The 26,600-nt window shown below is 34.6% G+C and overlaps 3 protein-coding genes and 1 pseudogene across 3 annotated transcripts; all 4 read left to right on the top strand.

The window, feature by feature from the left end:
• The first annotated feature begins 2,234 nt into the window (after nt 1-2,234).
• Nucleotides 2,235-3,696, top strand: LOC132061181 (F-box/LRR-repeat protein At3g26922-like; annotated as a pseudogene).
• Nucleotides 3,697-7,449: 3,753 nt separating this feature from the next.
• Nucleotides 7,450-8,793, top strand: LOC132061174 (F-box/FBD/LRR-repeat protein At2g26030-like). The gene has a single exon (XM_059454033.1). The coding sequence runs from the start codon at nt 7,450-7,452 to the stop codon at nt 8,791-8,793; it is 1,344 nt and encodes a 447-aa protein (XP_059310016.1).
• Nucleotides 8,794-11,707: 2,914 nt separating this feature from the next.
• LOC132061168 (F-box/LRR-repeat protein 13-like) lies at nt 11,708-13,118 on the top strand. Its single transcript, XM_059454029.1, has 3 exons — nt 11,708-11,956; nt 11,988-12,377; nt 12,477-13,118. The coding sequence occupies exons 1-3, from the start codon at nt 11,708-11,710 to the stop codon at nt 13,116-13,118; spliced, it is 1,281 nt and encodes a 426-aa protein (XP_059310012.1).
• Nucleotides 13,119-18,586: 5,468 nt separating this feature from the next.
• Nucleotides 18,587-20,042, top strand: LOC132061159 (putative F-box/LRR-repeat protein At5g41840). The gene has a single exon (XM_059454019.1). It carries the CDS (start codon nt 18,587-18,589, stop codon nt 19,973-19,975), a length of 1,389 nt encoding a protein of 462 aa, XP_059310002.1. The 3' UTR covers nt 19,976-20,042.
• Nucleotides 20,043-26,600: the final 6,558 nt, after the last annotated feature.

The raw sequence follows: 26,600 nt of genomic DNA, 5'->3' as shown, positions 1-26,600 counted from the left end.
ATTCTTAATTAATGGAGTATTAATAGTTTCCATAACCCCCAAACTTTTCATGTTTATAACCCCCAATCCTTCAATATACAAGTTTATGACACCTTAAAGTCACACTAATATCTATACAAATAAATTTGTCTTGAGCAATGTTGGTTATCCTTTATTTTTTAAGTGCAACAGCCACTACCGATTATGTGCATTTGTTTGGGTTCTTGATGATATGAATGGAGGAACTCTTTAAAAAGTAATTTTAGTTTATCTCATTGCTTTTTTTTTTTCTTTCTTTCTTTCTAAGAAAATTTGATTATGTTATGTTGACAACATATATAGTCCTTCTTTCCTTTTTGATTATGTTATGTTGATAATATAGTCCTTCTTTTGTTTTTTTAGAGAATTTGATTATGTTATATTGTGTCTCTAAGGCGGGGTGTTTTCATAATTGAAGCAGAAAAAAGAAGTCCAACATATATGTGCATGCGAGATGTTGCTTAAAAAAAGTATGTATATATCCTTTCGTAGTCATGTAGATCAACATTTAATAAGCCTAATGATAGAAAATGAGAATGTAAAAATTATTTTTAATTTTTAAAATAAAGTTTAATTCGTAGGAAAGTTGTTTATTGATATGTAAAGAGACGGTCTTTAAGTTTTCATTTTTTTGCTGTAATACTTAAAACTTAAAAGTCCTCAAGTTTTTTAGACTTTCATAAATTATTACTACTGTCAATTGGGTCTAAACTCTTTGAGCGTACTACTTGAAATATGCAGAAATATTGGGCTAGGATAAAATAATTTAGTAAAGTTGTTTGTTTCTCTCTACTGGAATTGTTGTTTTTCTCTTAACCTTGATTCACCATTTATTTATTTCATCATATTTATAGAGGAACGAACTTTTTGTGCTGGTATTGAATATCTTTTTCTTTGTTCAGAACATGACAAGGGATATATTTTTTCTTGGTTTAAAACATGGCAAGGAATATTACTAAATGAGCAATGGTAAGAGGAATTATTCAACATAAAAAGTAATTTTTAGGATGTTTCATAAGATTAGTAAAAGATAATAGGAGAATTGATTTCATTACTTATGGAAGGATAACAGTTTATGAAGGGTATAAAAAAGAAAAGGAAAGAAGCAAAAGAAAAACATGTAACACGATTTATAACTTCTAATGTAATATTTAAATTATACCTTACATAAAAATTATATATGTCATCTTAAAGAAAATGGTTATATTGTGGATCCTCTAAAATGAAAAGAGTATAATATTTGGATGAAAAGAGCAATGGTAAAAGTTCTTATCAATAATTTTCGAGAAATATTAGAGTATATTTGTTGTTTCACTTTGTGATATTTATATACTTCAAAACGTGAGAGATAGAAGAGGAAGATAACCAATCATAACTAAAATTATTTACTTTTTGGATGTTTATGCAACATATAATTATGAAAAATATATTTTTAAAAAATAATTAAGAGTAAAATTGATTTTTGGCATTTTCCATAAAATTAATAAGAAAGATAAAGGCCAATTAATTAGATTATTTTAAGGACAGATAACAACAATTACTAATTTTTGAAGGGACTGAATAAACAAAAGGCCAATTAACTAGATTATTTTAAGGAGAGATAACAACAAGTACTAATTTTTTGATGGGATTGAATAAGAAAAGGTAAAGAAATGAAAGGAAAAGAAAGTAGGTAAAGGGGAGCTTAGAAATAATGTTAGGATGAATATAAAGAATGATAGAATTCATAAATAAAATTATTAATGGAAAGCAGTAGGGAAAAAAGATAAGAATAGAAGAGTAGATAATCTTGAAAAATAACAAAAAAGAAGAAGAGAGATTTCAAAAACTTCAAGGTAATAAGAATATGATCAAATCTAAAGAGGGTTATTTATTCGATATTGAATTTGTTGAGCTAAGTTTTTTCCCATTTGATATCAACCTTGAAAAATATAATTAGAACAACAGTAATGTTACAATTGAAGAATAGAGAAAAAAATAAAATTGATTGATGATTGTAATTAAAAAATCTAATAATAATTATTTAGCTATATTTTAATTTTATTTTGATGATCGCGCGAAGCGCTATCAAATTCACTAGTATATAATATTAACCTTCTTTTTCTTGTGGGCCCCCATATAACACGCGTTACAACTTACAAGCATTCCATGAGAAAATAATCTATAAATCACCAATCACATTAGGGTTTGTCTAGACTTCCAAGCCACGACCAATCATGGGGACAGCAGCCATATTGCCCGAATGCCTTGTTCGAAAAATTCTCTCTTACCTTAGTTTTAAAGAAGCAGCCATGATGAGCATTCTCTCCAAAACATCGTTACGAGCCTGGTTCTCTCATCCCAACTTGGAATTCATTTGTTATCACGAAGTCAATTCAGAAAGAGTGGATAAAATCATGGAGAGATATAGGGACCGAAAAAAATCTTATTGAGAAGTTGAAATTCTTAAGTCCAATGTATGCTCCACGTGAAGTTTTCCCTCTGATTGATAAGTGGCTTGACATTGCATTTGACAATGGTGTTAAAGATCTTGTCCTTAGAGTTCCTCGCTTAACATCATACACCTTTCCTATTTTCAAAATCTTGGCAGCAAAATCTTTAAGAGAATTTGTTCTAAGTGATTGTAATTTAAAGCATGTTTCGTTATCTAGTGGTGTGACAAACTGCCATTCATTGAGAAAGCTTTCTCTATCTTTTGTACAGTTAGATGACAACATGCTTCAGACTCTACTTAATAGTTGTCCCTTGATTGTCAGTTTCATCCTTGAGAATTGTGACGGGTTGGAAAAGATTGAGTTGCTGAATCTTCAAAATATAAAGTCAGTTTGCATTAGGACACAGAGATATAAAAACCACCTTGTTAAAATCCATGCACCAACTCTTGAACACTTGTCTTATACTGGTTATTCATTGGAAGAATTAGATGTTGAATGTCAAAATCAAAATCTTTAGATATATCAGATATGATGATATTGGATGGATTTCTCCAGCACCTTATTTCTAGATCTCAATCCCTGAAGGTTTTGAAGATTCGGGATTGTAAGGGCATAGGAGAGATTGATTCTTCAGATTTGGTATCACTTGAGTATACAGGAGATCAAATTCCTGAACTTAAAATTTCAAGAGAGTCAAGCCAATTGAAGCACTCAAAAACCGCACTTGACTGCTACTATTTGAATGCTGATTGGTTTTGCAAGTTGAGGATGTTTCTATCAAATTTGACCTCTGTGTCTCAAGTTTCCCTTGATTTTCCCAAATGCAATGAGATCAACATGAAATATTTGCAGCTGCACCATGGAGTTGCTACCCCCCAAGTGGACATTTTAAATGTCAATACTATATGGCAGACGGAGTGCCCAACGTTTGTGGATGCTTTGCTATGGAGTTGTCATCCTAAGAGACTCAACCTAGATTCATCAAGTGAAATGTTAACATGTTCCATAGATCGTTTGATGTATATGAAGAATCTGAGTCACTCTCCTTCTCATGAAAGAGAACCTTGGCATAGTCAATTAAAAGAAATTAAAGCTTTTTACAGGGAAAATCAGCCGCTGGAACTCAGAAGTGGGGAGCTGGAAATAAGGTCTCTTACAAAGTGGGAGGATGTTTATTTTTTATTAGATGGGTGATACAGTTAATTCATTACTATTTCAAATTGGATGCACTTTTTCATTTCTAAAACTTATTAATCTTCACAGCAGATTCCTCTTGTTTTACACCTAGATGCAAATTCTTTGCACTTTCCAAATTAGCCGCACATAATCGTGCTGAAGTTACTCATAAGATTCTTTATTCGGACTTTCTCACAATTCTATGATGTTATCAGAAGCACCCTTCCATTATAGTGAAATTCTTTCCTTTTGAAGGTTTGTGGTCAGATATTTCAATCCTTGAAGCAGTTGACTGTTTATGGCAATAAAGCTGGTACATTTCCTCAAATGCCTCAACTTTTCTCATATCTGAGACCATTGCCACCATACAGTGGCCAGTTTATTAATTTGCTAGCAGTCAAAGCCTCGACTATTGTGAGGTTGTATGATACGCACATGACGTGAGTCAATTGTTTTGCAAAATTGTACTTAAAAATCACCGAATACAACACATCCCATAGCATCCAATCTTAAAATTGTAAAAGTGTCACGAATATGCAGTTGACAACCTATTAACTTCTTATGGGCTTATTTCAACTTACTGTTCTAGTTTCATTTTTGAGGCCTCAAAGTTGTACTTTTTTGAGAAAGAAAAGGTTATCTTGCTTATTCTTTTATCTTAGACTTCTGATTCTGTGACATGTGCATCTTTTTATTAGTTAATAGGGCAGTACTTTATTTTTTCTTTTCTCATGACGCGCTAAATAGAGCTCCTGAACCACGTTCCACCTCTTTTAAGGATAAACACAATACTTCAATCACCGCCATTTAGTAAAAGTACGCTAAAAAACTAGAGTTCGTTTGTTTCTGTAGCATCTTGACGAAGGTAACATAGATGGTGTTATAGCACAGTATAATTTTCTTTTACCAAACCAATAGCAATCAAGGAACTCTTTTTTACTTCTTTTGAGATGCTCACTACAAGCTACTCTGAATCAGGCAGCAAACGGTTTTTCATCAAATAAATGCAGAGAGCCTTATTTCTTTGAGTCCTCCATCGCGAGGATCAAAGGTTCTTTTGCAGTCGTACAATTTGATTTTGTTAACGTTAGCTGATACCTGGATTGCTTTTATTTGCCATATCTAAGAAAGTGAATTAAGGGAAGGCAATAGGAATTGCTGGTTCCTTGTGAATAACTAATCAGTCAACACCACAGGGTAGTGTTCAAGAACTTGCTAAAAACAAAAAATGTATTAAACCAACAATCTGCAAGAATAATGCAAAAGTAGAATCAGCAATGAAAAGCCCCTGCTCACTCTCTTATAGCCAGTTCGACGTGCTCAAGTAAACTAGCCCTTTTGGCTCGAACCATATTTGCATTCTCTGTGTTACGAAATCCCAGCATCGTCAGTTTCCAGTACATCCCCAGATTCTACGCTAGCCAATATTTAAGTACTATTTAGCCCTACTTGTGTTGTGGTAGAGCTATGGATAAAAATATACAGCTCACTACACCTGGTTTTATGGATTACCAACAGAGAGCTTAACCCGTGAAACTATAACTGAGGTTTTCAGTGGACATTATGCTGTGAAAAAAAAAAAAAAAAGTTGACAGCTATGATGTATCGTGATGTGTAAAATAGCGGGGTGTATGGGACAAAAACAAATCCACTTGATTTCAGACTTAGTACAACCCAAGTCGAAAGTGTTCTGTAACATTTATGTCTAAGGATTATCAACGAGGCAGTTAGATTGGTGCTCTAATCCATTTACGATCGCTTTAGTTTGGGTCAAGGCTTCTACTCTGTCCTAAGATTGGTGAAGAACCTCTTGGTGGTATAGAAATTGGATATCAGGAAGAATTCTTTTTTAATACTCGCATAAGAACCTCTTGATAGGTTATGTTAGTTATGTTTTTTTCCGTGTGTCCGGTACTTGATTTGGGATCCGATTTAATCAAAATTTGGGCTGGAAAGTCCACTTTAGAGGATAAAGCGCTCCCCTACCAAAGACGACTTCATTCTCAGGACTCCAACTCGAGACCTCTGGTTAAAGATGGATGAGTACTTACCAATCCACCACAACCTTTGGAGTATTTTAGTCATATGAGACACAATAAAATATCTCAAGAAGTGCCTACTATTAATGAAACAGTAAGGGCATTTGACGAAAGGAAAAACGATCGCAATACTACACTTAATAGGTTAGCAAAATCCATACAGACAGAGTTCAAACTGAAAGTCATGGGTTCTGCTGAATCCACAAAACCTACACTACGTCTGCCATTGTATTAAGTACCTGTAGCCTTTGCTTCCGATCTCTTCTATGCAATGTGCTTCCCACATGTTAAATTACATTATCAGTGTAAATTGTAATTTATATGTTGTAGCAGATTATACATCTTATGTTTTAAATTACTAATTTCTCTTTAAAGTAGTTTTTTGTAGTTACATTTATAACTGACTACCTCGAATTGTTCGGCCCAGCTTCAGTAATTCTACATCCGGGAATCTCCAATGCAACTTTTAATATCTACTTGGCTTTTCAACTTATTGTTCTAATTTTCATATTAAGGCCTCAAAATAATTACTGTGTTGAAAATAAAAGTTACGTTGTATACGGTTTTATTTTAGACTTCTGCTTTCTGTGCCCTGTGTCTTTTCTTATTTGGTAGGAGTATAATCATTAAGCACCTTTATCCCCCTTCTTTTTAAATAAATCTGTGGACCTGGTTCCACTGCATTTAGTAAAGGGTATTGGTTTGTTTCACAAGGATTCCAGATCGACAAAACTATACTAAATACAATTGTGTATGGCCCCATATATGTTGTTTGGAGAGAGAGCTAAGATTTGAGTTTACATATCCAGAGGAGATACACCCGGATCGTGAACTTGTTTAAGATGACATTCCTGGTCCAATACTGATAGTCTACAAATATCTGCAGTTCTTTCAAATGTGTTTCTCTCTAAGCACACTCATTCTGAGCATGAGCCAATTGTAAAGATAATTCCAAATGATCATTTTTTACAAGAAATATCAATTTTATCCTTGAAGCAGTCAACTCTGTATGGTAATCTAGTGATAGTTTTATACAAGAAATATTCTGGTATTTCTATAATCTAAGGCATGAAGGCTGCAGCCCTAGACTCAGCACACGTGCCAAAAAAATTATCGATGATATTTTACAATATTGACGTGAAAACACATTAAACATGTTTTATAGTTAGATGGTATCTTTTGTAAGATCCTCAGAGAGACAAATATTCACAATCATTTTGAGTTCAAGATCAGGTCACTAAAATAAGATCACAATCTTCAGAGCTTGCATTTTCCTTTTAAATTGTGTCTATACCTAATGTATACGCATGCTATAATATTATTTTATTGTGATATTTAAAAGGTTTGTATTAATTAATATGAAATACACATGCTAGGCACATGACGAGAGAGGTCGCCTTTCTTTTCTCGTGGACAAGATTGGCCTCAAGAGCTGAAAGGGGAATATTTTGCCAATTTAGCTAGATGACATCATCTAAGTAGTTAACCACAGTTGAAATTTTTCGCATTAACGGTGTAAAAAATATTTACACAATTAATAGATCATATATTATATAAGTAGAGGAAAATCTTTTTATAAGAATTAATTGGTATAAAACAGTGTAACTTAAATCCACTAACAAAATGTAAACCAGTTAGAAATAGGATTCCTAGAAAAGCGTTGATATACTTTCCTACCTATAGAAGTGCGGCTTCTTACAAACACTGCGACCTATAAATTGTCGTTCACATTGGGGTTTTCATATAGAAATTTGTATCGTAGAAATTCCCAAGCCACAACCATGGCTGACATATTGCCTGAATGCCTCGTTCAAAGGATACTTTGTTATCTTAGTTTTAAAGAAGCAGCCAATATGAGCATTCTATCCAAAACATGGCTACAAGCATGGTTGACTCTTCCTCACTTGGAATTCACCTTTGATTATCTCAAAGGCAAAATGAAAAAAGTCGATAATATCATGGAGAGATATAGGGACGAAAAAATCCCTATAGAAAAGTTTGAATTATCATACTCTAGCGTTATCCCTCTCATTAATAAGTGGATTGACATTGCACTTCAGAATGGTGTAAAAGATCTGGTCTTTGAAGCTTATAGCTATACATCATACCCCTTGCCTTTGTTCAAAATCTTGGCAGCAAGATCTTTAAGAGAATTGGTTCTGCGTGGTTGTAATTTGAAGCATGTTTCATTATCTAGTGGTGTGGCAAGCTGCAATTCATTGAGCAAGCTTTCTCTATCTTCTGTAAGTTTAAACGAAAACATGCTTCAGACTCTACTTAACAGTTGTCCCTTGATTGTCAGTTTCATCCTTAAGTATTGTTCTGGGTTCGAAAAGATTGAGTTATTGAATCTTCAAAAAATCAAGTCAGTTTCCATTAGGCCATTTATAAACCAGCGTGTTAAAATCCACGCACCAACTATTGTACATTTGTCTTATTGTTGTTATTCATTGGAAAAATTGGATGTTGTTGAATGTCAAAATCTAAAATCTTTAGATATATCAGATGTGATGATATGTAATGGATTTCTCCAGAACCTTATTTCTAGATCTCCAAATTTGGTATCACTAGAGTACAAAGGACATCACGCTCCTGAGGTCAAAATTACAAAAGAGTCTAGCCAATTGAAGCACTCAAAAATTGCTCTTCAATGCTACAACAATTTAAATGCTGCATGGTTTTGTAAGTTGAGGAGATTTCTCTCAAACTTGACATCTTGGTGTCAAGTTTCTCTTGATTTTTCCGGACGCAATGAGATCAACATGAAAGATTGGCAACTGCAGCACGGAGTTGCTACCCCCCAAGTGGACGTTTTAAATGTAAAAATTTCATGGCTGAATAGGGAGTGCCCAATGTTTGTGGATGCTTTGCTATGGAGTTGTCATCCTAGAAGACTCAACCTACATTCAACAAGTGAAATGTTAACATGGTTCATTAATGATCGATTGATGTATCTGAAGAATTTGAGTCACTCTCCTCCTCACGAAAGCGAGCCTTGGCATAGTCAATTAAAAGAAGTAAAAGCTTTTGATGGAAAAAATGAGCCGCTGCAACTCAGAAGTGGGAAGCTGGCAATAAGGACCCTTACAGATTGGGAGGAAGTTTATTTTTTATTAGAATGGTGATGCAATTAATTTATCATGACTATTTCAAAATGAATGCACTTATTCATTTTTAAAGTTTACTAGTTGTTGGTTGCATGTGTGTCTCATATGAATCCACAGACTTTGTAAAACAATACATGCAATATCAAAATATATTTGTAAATTGTAATGAGTACAGGCTCAGATTGATGAGCAATTAAATAGGGGCAATTTGCACGATTGCCCTTCATACGGACTGGTCTTTAATTTTTATCCCTCAATTCGCTGGTCTTTAGTTTTTGTCTTTCTCTTAAAAAGGTAGCCGAAAATACCCCGAGGTTTTGGGTTCGAAACCTACCAGAGTCAAAAAAAAAAAAAAAACCCGCAAGGAGACGACACATAGAACCTATGCATATTCGGGCAAAGTTACATAGAACCTATGCCGGAGATGGCAGACTTTGCCTTGTAAGGCAGACTTTTAGTTATGCTGTAAGGCAAAGTTTGCCACATAAGGCAGACTTTTTGTACAAGCCTTGCCTTACGAATTTTTATATTTTTTATTGAGTGGGGATTCGAACCCAGAACCTCACGGTATTTTCGGCCATTTTTTTAAGCGAAGGACAAAAATTAAAGACACCCTAAAAGAAGGGCAATCCGAGCCAAAATATGATTAAGTAGATAAGTTGCTAACCCAAAAGACATCAATAATAACGTTGCTATTTTACCCATATTTTTAATACTAGTTCCTGGGCACGTGCTTTGCACATATATCCCATATGAATCGACACAAACTTTGTAATACTATATACAATATTGAAATATATGCTTAATGAGCAATGAAAAATCTGAAGGGGAAAACTACAAGCTCGAATTGATGAATAGTCAACCTATTCGAATGACTTGATTCTTGAATGTAAAATTATGAGATTGCAGCTACACCTACAAAGTTGAATAATGATTTAGTTAGAAAGTAGATCCAAAGCATACATATCAAGAAGTTGTATTCGATCAACATACATATGTCTTTCTTATGATAACCGTAAATCATTGTGAATTTTATAATATATCTGCAAAGAAGTATATAATAGAAATTTGTGATAAAGATATTTAATTATTACTGACATAAAAAAAGATTAATAATTAATGTAACGCTTACAAAATTTTGCTGATGTGCAAATTCTGCTTTCTGCCTTGCGATTTTTTTTTTCTGAGCTGGAGTTCGAACCCATAACCCCAGGGTATTAGGTGAAGGGCAAAACTTAAAGACCACCAATTTGAAGGGAAAAAATTAAAGACCACCCCAAATGAAGGGCAATCCGAGCACACAAAAGAATAATTTGAGACGGAAGCAGTTAAAAAAAAAAAAAAAAACTTTTGGACTATTGCACAAAAGCAGGATTTACTTATGGGCACCCGAAAAATAGCGGCCGCGCGCTTCCTTGTCATAAAAGATAGCAGCCGCGGGTTTACACTTTAATACAAGGACTTCCATTACAACTTGTCTTACACCATCTCTCCAAAGTCAATCATCCAAAGACTTCCACCACATCTCTCTTTCTTCTCATCTCCTCCACAAAGCTTTGCTTTAATGGAAAATCAAGTTGCATTTAAAAGATTTATTTCCTAGTTGAAAGAGATCACGTATTTTACTTCTAAAACAATTTGAGATAGGTGAAATATTATAAAGATAATTAAATAATAATTTGAGAAAAATAGTAAAAGACAATTTTGTTTATTGTAGAGTCTTTTAATGAAGGTAAAAAGTTCAATCAATACATTATATATATACAAAGTATATGCAATGTTAATATATAGCTATACATAACAAATATATTATCCATACAACTAATATATTATCTATACACCGATGATACGATGATGGGCTACATCGTCTGCAAACTAGATTCCTGAGTCGTATATATAGTTTATTAGGTCATTTGCACAATTACCTTTCAAAGGCACTGGTTTTTAATTTTTTCCCCTCAAATTGGTGGTCTTTAGTTTTTATCCTTCGCCTAATACCATGAGGTTTGGGGTTCGAACCCCGGGTCAATAAAAAAAAAAAATCATAAGGCAGAGTTTTCTAGCAAAGTTAGGCCTATTCGGGCTAAAGTTAAGCCTCAGGCAGAATTTTGAATGCAAAACAAAACTCTGCCTACAGGCAGAGTTTTGCATGCAAAACTGTGCCTTGCGAATCCAAACCTCTGCCTTGCGAAATTCCTTTTTTTTTTTTTTTTTTTTACTGAGCTGGGATTCGAACCTCAAAACTCATAGTATTAGGCGAAGGACAAAAATTAAAGACCACCAATTTGAGGGACAAAAATTAAAGACCAGTGTTTTTGAAGGGTAATCGTGCAAATGACCCAATAAGCTATATATACGGCTTAGGCATGTAGTTTGCAAATGATGTAGCCCACTGTATCATCGGTGTATAGATAATATATTTGTTCTGTATAGCTATTTATTAACATTACATATGCTATGTATATATATAATGTATTGATTGAACTTTTTACCTTCATTAAAAGACTCTACAATAAACAAAATTGTCTTTTTCTATTTTTCTCAAATTATTATTTAATTATCTTTATAATATTTCACCTATTTTTTTTTTTTTAAAAGTAAAATACGTGGTCTCTTTCTACGAGAAAATAAATCTTTTAAATTTGACTCATTCACAAACTTAGAGGTAGCTATACCAAGTAATTATTCCTTTAGTAATAACACAAGATTAAAAAACACTAAAATTAAGCATTTTTATTAGGGGACAAGTGGGCCCCATATGGAAACTCAAAACTTAATTATTTGTAGAACCCATGATACCGCACGCCACAATCCTTCCATTAGAAGTAGGATTCTCATTAGAATATGGTTTTATTTACTTCTTCCAAAACCATACATAGTCTATAAATTGCCATTCACATTAGGGTTTCATCCACTTCCAATCATTCAAAGCATGGCTAAAAGCCTAAGTGCAACAGCTGATATATTGCCTGAATGCCTCATTAAAAAAATACTCGGTAATCTTAGTTTCAAAGAAGCAGCCAAGAAGAGCATTCTCTCCAAAACATGGTTACAAGCCTGGTTGACTGTTCCCTACTTAAAATTGTCAGTTGATTTTTACAAAGACGCGAAAATAGTGGACGCAATCTTGGAGAGATACAGGGACAAGAAAATCCATATTGACAAGTTTGAATTTTCAAATGTTTAATATCAAGTTTTAGTGAAGTTGCAAGTTTGAATTTTCAAATTGTTCCCTTCTGATTGATAAGTGGCTTGATATCACTCTTCAGAGTGGTGTAAAAGATATAGTGTATGGAGACCCTTACCACTATATTCGATCATACCCTTTTCCTATTTTCAAAGTCTTGGCAGCAGAATCTTTAGGAGAATTGGTTTTGACAGGTTGTGATCTGATCCGTGTTTCATTATCTAGTGGTGTGACAAACTGTCATTCTTTGAGAAAGCTTTCTCTATGTTCTGTACGTTTAGACGACAATATGCTGCAGACTCTACTTAATAGTTGTCCCTTCATTGTCTCTTTCAACCTAGATAATTTTTTGGGCTTGGAAAAGATTGAGTTGTTGAATCTTCAAAAGATCAAGTCAGTTTCCATTAGGAAAAATAGATAGAGAAATCCGTTTGTTAAAATCCACGCACCAACTCTTGAACACTTGTCATTTTCTGATTTTTTACCGGATGAATTGGATGTTATTGAATGTTAGAATCTGAAATCTTTACATATATCAGATGTGATGATATCTGATGGATTTCTCCAGGACCTTATTTCTAGATCTCCAAATTTGGTATCACTAGAGTATAAAGGAGATCAAGCTCCTGAGCTCACAATTACAAAAAAATCAAGCCAACTGAAGCACTCAAAAATCGTTCTTGAATGCTACAACAAATTAAATGCTGCATGGTTTTGTAAGTTGAGGAAGTTTCTATCAAATTATACCTCTTGGTCTCAAGTTTCCCTTTGTTTTGCAAAATGCAATGAGATCAACATGAAAAATTTGCATATGCACGATAGAGTTGCTACCCTCAAAGTGGATGTCTTAAATGTAAGATTTTCATGGCAGAGTACAGAGTGCCCAACTTTTGTGGATGCTTTGCTATGGAGTTGTCATCCTAGGAGACTCAACCTACATTCAACGAGTGAATTGTTAACATGTTTCATCGATCGTTTGATGTATATGAAGAATCTGAGTCACTCTCCTTCTCATGAAAGCGAACCTTGGCTTAGTCAATTAAAAGAAATAAAAGCTTTTGATGGGAAAAGTCAGCTGCTTGAATACAGAAGTGGGGAGCTGGCAATAAGGACCCGTACGGATTGGGAGGAAGTTTATTTTTTATTAGACTGGTAATGTAATTTAGTTATCTCTATTTCAAATTGAATGTACTTATTCATTTCTAAAGTTTATTAATCTTCAGGATAGATTCTTTTTTTTACATCTAGCTTTAAACTCTTGCACTTTCCAAAATATCTAGCATCGCTTAGGTACTGATAATTATGCTGAAGTTGAATCATAAGATTCTTTATTCTGACATTCTCGCAATTCTGTTGTGAAATTCTTTCCTCTTGCATGTGCTATGCCATTTGTCAGTAGTTAATTCATGTAACTACATTCTTCTAACTATCATTTCATTGGTGTTGTTAATTTAGTTCAAAACATAACAGAGCAGTTTTGTTTTAGACTTCTGCTTTCTGTGGCCTGTGCATCTTTTCTTATTTGGTAGAAGTATAGAAGCATTAAGCACCTTTCTTTGATTTTTGTTTTAAAATAATGTTGCGCACTAAATAGATGTCTGTGGACCCGGTTCCACTGCTTTTAGAGATAAAAAGAAGTTGTAGTACTTCACTCTGAGACATTTGGTATAAGTACTCAAAAATAAGGGTCTGTTTTTTTCTGTCACAGGTTGACAAAGGTAAATTTGAGTATCAGTTGTCACTCCGACCATTTACTGTGGCACTTTTGTTAAAGATCCTCTTGTTGTTTGGTAGGAAATCTTTGAACAACTTTTCTGCATTGAAAGTTATGTATCTGCTATGTTTGTGTGAAACTTGAGCTCCTTTTTTCCAGAAGTTTTTACAAGACTTCTGGTTTTTGCATTGGATCGCTCTATATGATTTGTTGATTCAGGTCCTATTGATAGCATGAAATTTGACTGGTAAAGATAGTTGCAGGTCCTTGTGGGGACTTTGCATTGTAAAAACTTATATAAAATTAGGCTTATGTGATACTCCCTCCATTCTGAGAGTCTTCTATGATCAATTATTTTCTTCTGCATTTAGTAAAAGATATTGGTTTAACAGATTCCAGATCGACAAAACTATACTAAAAACAATTGGGTTTGGCCCCATATATGTTGTTTGGAGAGGAGGCTAAGATCTGAGTTTACAAAATCCAGAGGAGCCACTTTCGGATCGTAAACTTGTTTAAGATGGCATTTCTGGTCCAATACTGATAATTGACAAATATCTGCAATTCCTTCAAATGTGTCTCTCTCTAAGAACACTGATTCCGAGCAATGAGCCAATTGTAAAGGCAATTCCCGGTGAGCTGCCAAATGAGGTTTAATACGGATAATCTTTAAATACCTGCAGTTCCTTCAAGATGCTGAAATTTCCCCTGTAAACGTGTTGCTCCCTAAGAACACTGATTCCGTGCAATAAGACAATTCCCAGTGAACTACCAGATGTTGAGTATTTTATGTGAGAAGAAGAAAGGCATAAGGGGGAGGAAGAGTATATTGGATTGAAACTGGTCGTAGTGACTGGCGAAAGGGGGGATGTCAACATTGTCTTTATAGACTTACTAATTCAAGTTAAGGTGCTAAATCTCAAGTTTTGGGAGGCACCTAATTTATTTGTTCTTCTTCAACCTTACAGTCCAGCAACTATTTCCATCAGAACGTGTAATAGCATGTACTCTGAATCAGGCAGCAAACAGTTTCTCATCAAATAAATGAATTACTAATCAGGTGAAGACAGTCAACAGGACAGGTAGTGTTCTTGAACTTGCTAATGTTTTTTTTTTTTTTTTTTTCATATGTCTCAATATCCTGCTAATGGCGACTTCTTTTTGGATAGCTGCCCATTTTGTGTGTCTAATTATTGGTTTTTAACTTGCGTAGGATCAGAGATAGAAAATTATGGTGAAGAAAGGGGTCACTTTATCAAAAGAAAATTGAACTCTATTTACAGGAAAAGAAGATCTATTATTATTCCACCATCTAATGGTTGGCATTCACGTCTCACTCCCGGCAACGTTTTTTTTCTGATTGCTTCTACAGGTAAAAGTATACCGTCACAAGAAAACTAGATTTCGAGCTGCTTAGTCCTACAAAATACATTGGTGCACTTTCTTCAATAAGATGTTTGTTTTAACAAGAAAAATATGTCAGATGATGATGGCTCATTGCAGAAGCAAATCTAGGATTTCTGGAGCATCGGTTCACCGCTAAAAAAAGGAAGAAAAAATATATTAAGCGGGAATTGATCCCTAGGTAAATAACTCAACTTTCAACTAATTGCACCATTTAGTCATTTGTAGTATGTGTTCCAGTAGGTAGTATTATACTAATTTTATAAAATATATACATAAAATACCTAATTTTACGGCGATACCATGTGTTCACGTGCTCCAAAAATAGGGCCTAAAATCGCCCCTCATTAGCTTGTTTTATGATCTAGTCTCAGTTCATACGGAAAACTTAAACTCAAATAACATAATGGGTTAAAATTGACAATCTGAAAAAATAGTCAGAAAAGAAAATCCCCTGTTCACTCTCTTATAGCCGGTTCGACGTGCCCAAGTAAACCACTCCTTTTTGCTTGAACCATGCATGCATACAAAACAAACTGGAAAATGCATACATATAATAGTTCATGCCTGTTCTGAAATCCCAGCATTGGTTGTTTTCGGTCCATCCCCCAAACTGTGCGTCCACCAAACAATATATGAGGGACCTGGTTGTTTACCAATTCTCTCAGACAATGTAGTAAGTAAATAACTCAGGATATTACCGTGGAAAACTCCTTGCTCAAGGGATTAAAAACCACGAGCCACCACGTAGAATTTCAACTCCACTACACCGAGCAACTTCAGATTACAACTTTTGCAATCTAGGAATTAATTCACATAATCCCTCCACCCTTACAGTACCCCTACTGCAAGGAAATCTTGACTACCTATAGCCAAGCCAACTAATACACCTAGACTAACTCTAGCCTAGTGTACCACTCAAACGCTTGTGAAGATGCACTTCGTACAAGCAGCCTTTGAGAGTTCAACACTGTTTGACTACCTCCAGCCAAACACCCTAATACACCTTGCTAACTCTAGTCAAAGGTAACACTCAATAGAATGAAGGTAAACGACCTATGCATAATTACTGAGAATTCAGAGAACCTACAACAACTTCCTTTTGAGAAGAGCAGGTTTACAGGTTTAAGAACAAAAGAACAGAAACTTAACACTCCTAGGACTTAACACAGCTTCAGTTGTAGAAGAACAGGTCCTTGGATTTATTAAAGCTTTGTTGTTGAACACACCTTGATGGGTGGAGACTTGCACTTTTAGATCTGAACAATTTCTGGATTTTGCAAGAATCAATCCTTCACTTTAGCATGATGTTTGAATATGTAGAGGAAGAGTGAAGGTGACAGCCCATAAAGCAACTCTGCTGCTGTATGCTGCTCTGTTGGTGACACCAGCTTTACAGCTGTAAAGTTGACTGTACGGCACTTCAGGAGACTTAGTATTTCTATCATCGTAATCGGTTCCTTAAGTAGGTTTCTCAAATCATCAAAACACCAAAACACAAGGTAGCATGGTTTGTCACTCTACACTAGACATAACCAGCCCTACTTCTGCTGTAGTAGAGCTAATGAGAAATATATAGTTCACTTCACATCGTTTTGGCAAGGTTATCCCTAACACAGTGCTTAACTGTGAAGAAATTGAAACCTCGAACTTGAAGACGTAGTTTCCGGATAAAGAATCTACCTTTGATCTTATAACTATTCTAATGAAAGATGCATCTTTAAATGATGAATATGTTGCGATGTATTCGTTAAAAAAGAACGAGATGGGAAAAAAGTCTACAACTATGACGTATTGTGATATCTATAATAGAGGGAGATTATAGGACTAAAAAATAAATCCACTTGATTTCGGACTTTGTACAACTCAAGGTTCCAAAATCTTCCATTATCCATGCCATAGTTTTTCTTGTCGAATTTTGTTTTTGTTTTTGATATACTGGATATATCTTATGAAAGTTGTCAGAGTAGTTTTGGAACATTTGGAACACAGAGAACACCTTTTAAAATATATTTATCTGAATAATTATAGAATCCATCAATGCCTTAGTGAATTTATTCAGAGAATGAAGAAAAAACCAACAGGATTAAATAATTAGCTAATATTCCGAATGTATCAACATTAATAACAAAGATACTACTGCGAATACAACATTACAGAAGTTTAATAAAAATATCAGTTATTTAGAATTTACTGCAAAATATCACATTTTCGTATTGACAATGAATACAATTTTCAGGGCCGTCTCAACAATATTGGAAAGCCTACAGCTAAACTTCAAACAGAGGCCCTAGCTAGTACTTTAAAAAGAAAAGATCGTCATATATTTTTTTATTTAAAGTCTACTTTTCTAATTTTTCTAGATGTGAAGTCATTAATTACTGTTTTTATAATAGATTTGTTCTAACTTTCTTTTCAATTGATAATATAGCTAATCCATTCAATCTCTTTTGAGACATAGTCGATCTTGGATAAGATTTTATCAATTTTAATTTTGAAAAACTTCTTTCAGTTGAGGCAATGATTTATATATAACATATATCTTTAAGGAAAAATGGGGCCCCAAGGGATTGCTTTATTGGCCTTATAGTCGAGCCAACCCTGACGATTTTAATATATCGAGTTTACAGTACATTTTTTTTTCCTCATAGAAGAGGCGGTGCTTCCATCTTACTTTTTTCTAAAGCTAGCAATTTTAGTCTAAAATCCCTTCATATTTAAACAAAGATGCTTCTCAAAATAAGCAGTTTTTAGTAGAAGCATGTCAAAACCCCATAATGACCTATCCAAAATTTTCTTTTGAAATACGGAAAAAGCTTAAATATGTCATTGAACATCGAAATTGCTCATTCATGCCACTCATCAAAAGTTTGGCTTATTTATGCAATCAAACTATTGAAAATGGCTCATTTATGCCACTTATCAATAGTTTAGCTCATTTATGCCACCGCCCGTCACCAAAATGACTCATCCATGCCATTTTTCATTAACGCCAGTTTTACAATACCAGATATGACACGTGGTCTCCAACTAGATTATGGTTGTGGGTGCGTCGGGTGTATGGGTCAGATTTTTTATTAATTTGAGATTTAAAATTGGGCGGGTTTAATTAAACGATGTACACCTCTAATTGGAGGCCAAGGGTCATATCTGGTGTTATAAAATTGGCGTTAATGAAAAATGGCATGGATGAGTCATTTTGGTAACGGTCGATGGCATAAATGAGCCAAACTATTGATTAGTGGCATAAATGAGACATTTCCGATATTTCGATGGCATAAATGAGCCAAACTATTGACGAGTGACATAAATGAACCATTTTCGATAGTTCGATGACATATGTGAGCCTTTTCCGTTAAAAATATTACCTTCTTTTCATGTGGGCCCCCATATACCACTCATGTGGGCCCTCATATACCACACGCTACAAGCATTCCAGTAGAACATAATCTATAAAATTACCAACCCCATTAGGGTTTGTCAAGATTTCCAAGTCACTACCAATCATGGGGACAGCCACATCCACAACAGATATATTGCCTGATTGCCTTGTTCGAAAAATTCTCTCATACCTTAGTTTTAAAGAAGCAGCCAGGATGAGCACTCTCTCTAAAACATGGTTGCGAGTCTGGTTCGCTCATCCCAACTTGGAATTCATTTGTTATCGCGAAATCCATTTGGAAACAGTGGATAAAACCATGGAGAGATATAGGAACGAAAAAATTCCAATTGAAAAGTTGAAATTTGTAAGTCGATGGTATTGTTATCGTGAAATTATCCCTCTGATAGATAAGTCGCTTGACATTGCACTTAAGAATGGCGTAAAAGATCTGGTCCTTGATCTTCCCAACATTAAATTATACCCCTTGCCTATTTTCAAAATCTTAGCAACAAAATCTTTAAGAGAATTGGTTCTGGAGGGTTGTAATCTAAAGCATGGTTCGATTTCAAGTGGTGTCGTGAACTGCGATTCTTTGAGAAAGCTTTCTCTATCTTATATATGTTTAGACGAAAACATGCTTCAGGCTCTACTTAACAGTTGTCCCTTCATTATCAGTTTCATCCTTGAGTATTGTTATGGGTTGGAAAGGATTGAGTTGTTGAATCTTCAAAACATCAAGTCAATTTCGATTAGGACACGTAGAGATAAAAATCAGCTTGTCAAAATCCAAGCACCAACTCTTGAACACTTGTCTTATTGTGGTTATTCATTGGAAAAATTGGATGTTGTTGAATGTCAAAATCTAAAATCTTTAGATATATCAGATGTGATGATATGTAATGGATTTCTCCAGAACCTTATTTCTAGATCTCCAAATTTGGTATCACTAGAGTATAAAGGAGATCAAGCTCCTGAGCTCACAACTACAAAAAAGTCAAGCCAACTGAAGCACTCAAAAATCATTCTTGACTTCTACAAAATATTAAATGCTGCATGGTTTTGTAAGTTAAGGAAGTTTCTATTAAATTTTACCTCTTGGTCTCAAGTTGCCCTTGATTTTTACGGATGCAATGAGATCAACATGAAAGATTTGCAACTGCACCACGGAGTTGCTACCCCCCAAGTGGACGTTTTAAATGTAAAATTTTCATGGCTGAATTGGGAGTGCCCAATGTTTGTGGATGCTTTGCTATGGAGTTGTCATCCTAGAAGACTCAACCTACATTCAGCAAGTGCAAGCTTAACATGTTTCATTAATGATCGATTGATGTATCTGAGGAATTTGAGTCACTCTCCGTCTCACGAAAGCGAGCCTTGGCATTGTCAATTGAAAGAAGTAAAAGCTTTTGATGGGAAAAATGAGCCGCTGCAACTCAGAAGTGGGGAGCTGGCAATAAGGACCCTTACGGATTGGGAGGAAGTTTATTTTTTATTAGATTGGCGATGTAGTTAATTTATCACTATTTCAAAATGAATTCACTTATTCATTTTTAAAGTTTATTAATATTCTGGATAATTATTTTTTAGGGCATTTTACATAAATAGCAAACATTTGGGGTTTAATCAAGTTGCATAACTAATGTTTCAATATTTACGTTCTGTAGCAAATCAGCCTAGCTCCCACATGTGTATTCAATTTTCTTTTTTTAGCTGTATTCATGAATACAATAATTTTTTTTACACTGCATTCATAAAATAACTATCTGTATTCATAAATTATCTTGTTTTATTCATGAATACAACGAGTAAAAACTGAATACATATACACCAATAATTACACAAATACATCATATTTTTCGGTATGTACACAACAGATACAGACGAAAAATACAATATAAAATATTCATACACCAAAAAATTAACAAATATGCCATATTTTTCAGTATGTATACAACAAATACAGGCGAAAAATATTGTAGACAACATAGATACACTAAAAAATTAATAAAAACGCCATATTTTTTGGTATGTATACAACAAATACAAACGAAAAAAATTGTATACACCGTAAATATACAACAAATACAGCAAAAATCTAGAATTTTTCCAGATCTGACCGGAAAATATTTTCCAGATCTATGCCGACGAGGGCACGCCGGAAAAGAACCTCCAATCTCCACTTCCGCCCCATTGCACAAAAGCTATATTGGGAATGTGGGAATAACAGATTTTTGAAGCAAAATAGAGCATCTGCTACCTATACTTTCAACTAAAAGGGCTGCCTTCGTTGGCAATTTGTTCGTGTAGCATTAGTTCTTGAGAGGGTGGCTTGAGTTTCTGCAAACACAAGGGGACAAGTTGGGGTTTTTATTTCAAGCTGAGGTTTTTGAGGCCTATTTGGGGTCTTCTAAAAATTTGAACTTTGATAGTTACCTGTTTGAAGTATGAGATGGCCGGAGCTCTAGCGGCGGCGGTGGCCGGCGACGGAGCAGTGGGGAGAAGAGGGGGGAGAGAGATGGGAGAGATGGGTTGGGAGTGAATAGTGTGATAAGTATTCTATTTTGTGTGTATATATATATATATAGTTACTGAATGTTATTAATACCCAAATGTTTGCTATGAGAAGTAATTAAGTTAAACTATAGCTACTAAATGTTAATACCCACTATATGTTTGTTATGTCATGTAGTTATTCCTATTTTTTACATCTAGCTTTAAATTCGTGCACTTTCCAATTATCTAGCCGCACTATGTGGCCCACAGTTAAGTAGTCTGTTAAGTACTGATAATTCTGCTGAAGTTAAATCATAAGATTCTTTACTCTTGACTTTCTCAGAATTCTATAGTGAAATCCTTTCCTCTTGCATGTGCTATGCCATTTGTCAGTAGTCAGTAACTATATTCTTTCTGTGGAAAAAGCTCAAACATGTGATCAAGCTATCGGAAATGACTCATTTATATCACTTGTCAATAGTTTGGCTCATTTATATCATTGCCGTTACCAAAATGGCTCATCCATGCCATTTTTCATTGATGCCGGTTTTACAATACCAGATATGACAGATGGTCTCCAATTAGAGGTCCACGTCGTTTAAGTAAATCATCCCAATTTTAAATCTCAAATTAATAAAAATCCAACCCACCCAAATACCTTTTAACCCACAACCATAATCTTATTTCCCTCTCCCTCATTCAATATACGATAAAACACTAATCTCACCCATCTCCTCTCCTCTTCTTTTTCCAACAGTTTCAAGCAGACAAAGTAGACTGGACAATGGTTCCATGGTTGTGGTGGGTCAGTGTATGGGTCGGATTTTTTTTTTATAAATTTGAAATTTAAAATTGGACTGGTTTAATTAAACGATGTGGACATCTAATTGGAGGCCACGTATCATATATGGTATTGTAAAACTGGCGTTAATGAAAAATAGCATGGATGAGTCATTTTTGTAATGGCGATGGCATAAACGAGCCAAGCTATTGACGAGTTGCATAAATGAGTCATTTCCGATAGTTCGATAACATATTTCTGTATTATCCTACTTTCCTTCTTCTCAAGTTTTCCATCTGATTGGTAAGTGGCTTGACATTGCACTTCAGAATGGTGTAAAATATCTTGTCCTTAGAGTTCATATCTTATCATTGTACCCCTTGCCTATTCTCAGAGCTGGCATCCTGTAGAAATCAAAAGTGGAAAGCTGCCCCTTAGATACTGGGAGAGGGAGAGATTTTGTTTTTTACTAGATTGGTGCTGCAGTCAGTTTTTCTCCATTGCAAATTGAATGCACTTTTTCATTTGTAAAAGTTTATTAATCTGTATTTTCAGGATAGATTCTAGATATTAAATTTATTTAAAGGGTGTTTTGTCAGATATGTTTAAGTTTGAAATATCAATGCACAGAGACACTCCGTTTGGTGTTCTGTTTTCTTTTCAGATCATGTGAATTTGCTGTGTGTTTTTTAACTTACAGATTCTGTTCAGTAGATGACTTGGTAAGTCATACATTGTGACGAGTACTTCTCTGTATTAAATTTTTCAGATACTTGTGTTAGATATTTTAGTTATTAATGCAATCTATTAGATAGTCACATGATTCTCGAAGGCCCGACGTATAGATGTTCTTCTGTACTTCAAAGTCATGGAATGGAAAATTTAATGCAGCTGAATGTTCCATCAAGCATTTGGAAGACCTACTCAGAGTTACTTTAGATTTTGTCACTTGAGTTCCAGTATAGTATCCACGGTGCATCGATTTTCAAGATTCTTTTTTTTCTCGCCTCTCACTTTCCATTTAGCGACACACTATTGAAACTCCAGAAAATAGTTTTGTTTTAGACTTGTAATTTCAGGATCAGTCCACTGCTTTTAGAGATGAGTAGGAGCTTAATACTTGAGTCACAGCCCTTTAATACAAGAAACTCTGTTTTCCTTCCTTTTAAGGCTTTTCCGTTCTCCGTTTTCATAGTTTACTAGTAGAATTAGGAGTGTCCAGTGCGTTTCGCTTCTTCTTCTTCTTGTTAATTTGGAACTTGATTTAATTACATTTAAACATATAAAAAAAAAAAAAAACTAAATAGCAATAAATACAATATATATTTTCAATATGGCTTTTGGGACAAAGAATCACTATTTTTCCAGTCAGAACTCAGAATTTCGAATTCCAATAACTGGATACATTTTGAAGATGGTTCAATCAATGGCACAAGCAAATATGAGGGGAAAGCAGTAACGGACTTCAAAAAAAAGAAAAGGAAAAAAAAAAAAAAAAAAAAAAAAAGACACTATCCTAGTTACAAGTTTCGAACTCGATGACAGTGTCCTGAAGCTTTGAGGTTGCAAAAACTGAACTTCTAGACTTATGTTACAATCTTAGATCAGTTATATTCTTACACCTTCTGGTCCACAGTTTTTATACATAGGATCATTTGTTTCCAATGAATGATGATAATGAAGATTACAAATCTATCTAAGCAACTTGAATAGTCCGATTTCGTAGCTTATAAAACCATAATAATTTTTTTCACTTTACCTGAGGTGTTCTTATATTAGTCATTACCAAATTACTGATACGTCGCAGCCCCCAACTAATACAGTTTGATCACAAGAAGTGTCATGGAGTTTGAATTGTCCTAGAGTTTCACTGGTAGAAGTTTAAACTCCAGGACAATGTCTCTGAAGGAGGACAAAAAGTGGCCGCGTGCCACCCATCTGTGAAGGAGTATTATTTTTCCAAATATTTTTTTACTTACATTAAAGAGTTGATTAATTTCAATTATTTTTGAGACGGTGTCTAATTTCTACCAAAAATAGTCCACAACTTTGACTAACTAACCGGGTTTCCCCTTCTAATTTCTTCTAATAAATTTTCCTTTTTGAAATTAACTATGGGTTTTTCGAGCCTCTTTCTGCTATCATGGCATATAAAATACAACTAATTGGATAGAGTGGATTTTTTTTTTTTTTGTAAAGCAATTGATAAAGACAATAGAGTAGGAGATCTTGCCAGACTCTTTGTGTTTTTGCGTGCTCCTGATTTAGAAAGTTCATGGGAGGTCTTGTTGAAAAATTTATCCAGTGACTCGATTTTGCGTCTGGGTTACATTTTTAAGTTTGAAATGTCATATTTTTGAGATTTCAATTATCTTTCTGTTACAACCCGAGGTGGGTTTTGAGTTTACGTTTGGAATTTGATAAGGGAGAGGAGTTCAGACCGGAGTGACCTTCTATTCCTATCGAATGACTGGGCCAGGAGATGACTGAATTTTCAAGATTTTTCCCAGATTTAAAATGAAAAATATGAATAAACATAAGACTTCACACGCTCAAATTTCTCTGAATGACAAACATTTGCCATGTCAGCATTGGGCATCCACGAGGCACAGTGTGGATGAGTTGAGGTATCTAGATGGTCACAAAGAAAGTTTGGGTGTTCAACTGACAGTGGAGACCAAATTTAAGTGTCCATCTATGTATTCAACATTACTTATATATTGTACATCATTATTTCTTTCAACTTTTAGTGCATCCTTTTCACTTTGATCAAACACATGATTGTATTTAATAACTCTTTGTCTAAAACTCATATAAATTAGAACATAGTGAATACTTATTTAGAAAAAATGTTTTTTTATATATACAAGACAAGTATGATTGTGTTTTAGTTCTCAGTTATGTAAGTAATAAAGCAAAGGGAGGATAAATTGTGTAAAACCCGTTAGAAATAAGATTACTAGAACGAAAAAGGGCCAAATATACCCCTGCACTATCGGACAAGGATCAAATATACCCCTCGTTATATTTTGGATCCAAATATACTCCTACCGTTATATCTTGTCCTCAGTTAAAGTTGATCAAATTGGACACCCAATCCTACGTGTCACTAATATTGGATGAGGTGAATGCCACGTAGCATGCCATCTCAGTACCCCTAACCCATTTTACCCCTCCCCTCTAGTTGTTTGTTCCACCACTAAAATTTCCTTCCCTCCACCGCTATCGCCGCAACTGCTAATAGTGAAATGGGAGAAAACGGTTTGACATCACTCGTGAGGGTATACAGAAACATAGCGACGAAGATGAGGATTGAAGTTGATAGTGGAGTTCACAGAAAGTGGAGAAGAACACGATAATTCCATTCAAGAACTCCCAAAAAATTCTTCAGCAAATAATAAATTATAACTCAATACACACAGCACAGAAAGAAAGAAGAAGATAATAAAGCAGAAGACGAAGAAGAAATGAAAAGTCAAAAGGGGGAAGGTGAAGTACTTCTTAAAGATTTACAAACTGTATATTTTGTGTATATATATTTAAAAAAAAAGAAAAAAGAGAAGAAGTTGTGAGATGGAAAGATTCTTTCGTTTTAGAGGAGGACAGAGAGGTGGAATTGGAGAAGACTACACGTCAAAGGCAAGTTTTGGTGAAAAAGGGGAGAAAATGTGTTAGATATTTTAAGCTAGCTTTTGGCCATAGATTCCCAAGAAAATTTTGAAAAATTTAATTTGGGTGAAATTTTTCAAGTTTTGAAAATGTGTTTGGCCATAGTTTTTTAAAACATATTTCACTTTTTGTTTTGGAAAACATGAAACATTACTTATACTCATAAGTTCTAAAAACTATCAAGAATACTCAACCATGTAAAACATACATACTCGCTAATCCCAAAATATGCAGAACATGATATTTTAATAACAGTTGCTAATAACACACTTACCAGCAGCTACAATTCAACTTACATTACAAAGATCCATCCGCGCAAGAAAAAATAACAACGGTAGCAACTAACTATTCTTTAATATATTCTTCCCATCTTGTACGAAAAATCTTTACTTTATAAAAGAGACTGCTTTAATTGTGAAAACATGGTAGATACGGCTTTAATGGAGGAATATGGTAGATAAAATTAGTTGAGTCTTAAATAGATTGTTTTATTTATAAAAGTACAAAAGTTTGTGTAGTCTTTAAAGTTTAGAAAAGATCAAAATATAGATCTTAGCCCAAAAACAGATTTGAGCCAGAATTTGGAAATTTGAAGATCTGTTTCAAAATCTATCAAAATTTCATGGCCAAACAAAGATTTGAAAATAAATCTTCAAAATTTACTCCCAAAATCTATGGCCAAACGGGAGCTAAATTTCTGTTCAATACTGGTAATGGTAGGGGAGGGTAAGGGAATTTTAGTAGTGGAAGAACAAATAGAGAAAAGGGGGGGGGGGGGGGGTTGTAAAATGAATAAGGTGCTGAGGTAGCATGCCACGTGGCATCCACCTCATCAAATGTTAGTGACACGTAGGATTGGATGTCCACCTTGAACAACTTTAACGGAGGAGAGGTGTCACGACCCAACCCCGTAGGCCGTGACTAATGTCCGAATTGGACACTTATACGTACCCGACAACCAGAACTAGCATATTAACTCGCATAATCATAATTAATCACATATAGCCTCAGATATCGCATAATAGTCATCGAAGTAGCATAAGCCGGCTAGGTCGTCAAAATGTACAGAATCTCAAAATATACACGAGGCGAGCCGACTAGCGCGCGCGGTGGACCGCCCAATACATATAACACACACACGTAGCCGTACGTATATAGCCATACCTACGTACATATCCACGGACCTTAAACGAGT

The sequence above is a fragment of the Lycium ferocissimum genome, chromosome 1, assembly GCF_029784015.1.
Source record: "Lycium ferocissimum isolate CSIRO_LF1 chromosome 1, AGI_CSIRO_Lferr_CH_V1, whole genome shotgun sequence".
NCBI lineage: Eukaryota > Viridiplantae > Streptophyta > Magnoliopsida > Solanales > Solanaceae > Lycium > Lycium ferocissimum.
The sequence above is the reverse complement of the archived record's forward strand: the minus strand, read 5'-3'. Positions and strand labels throughout refer to the sequence as shown.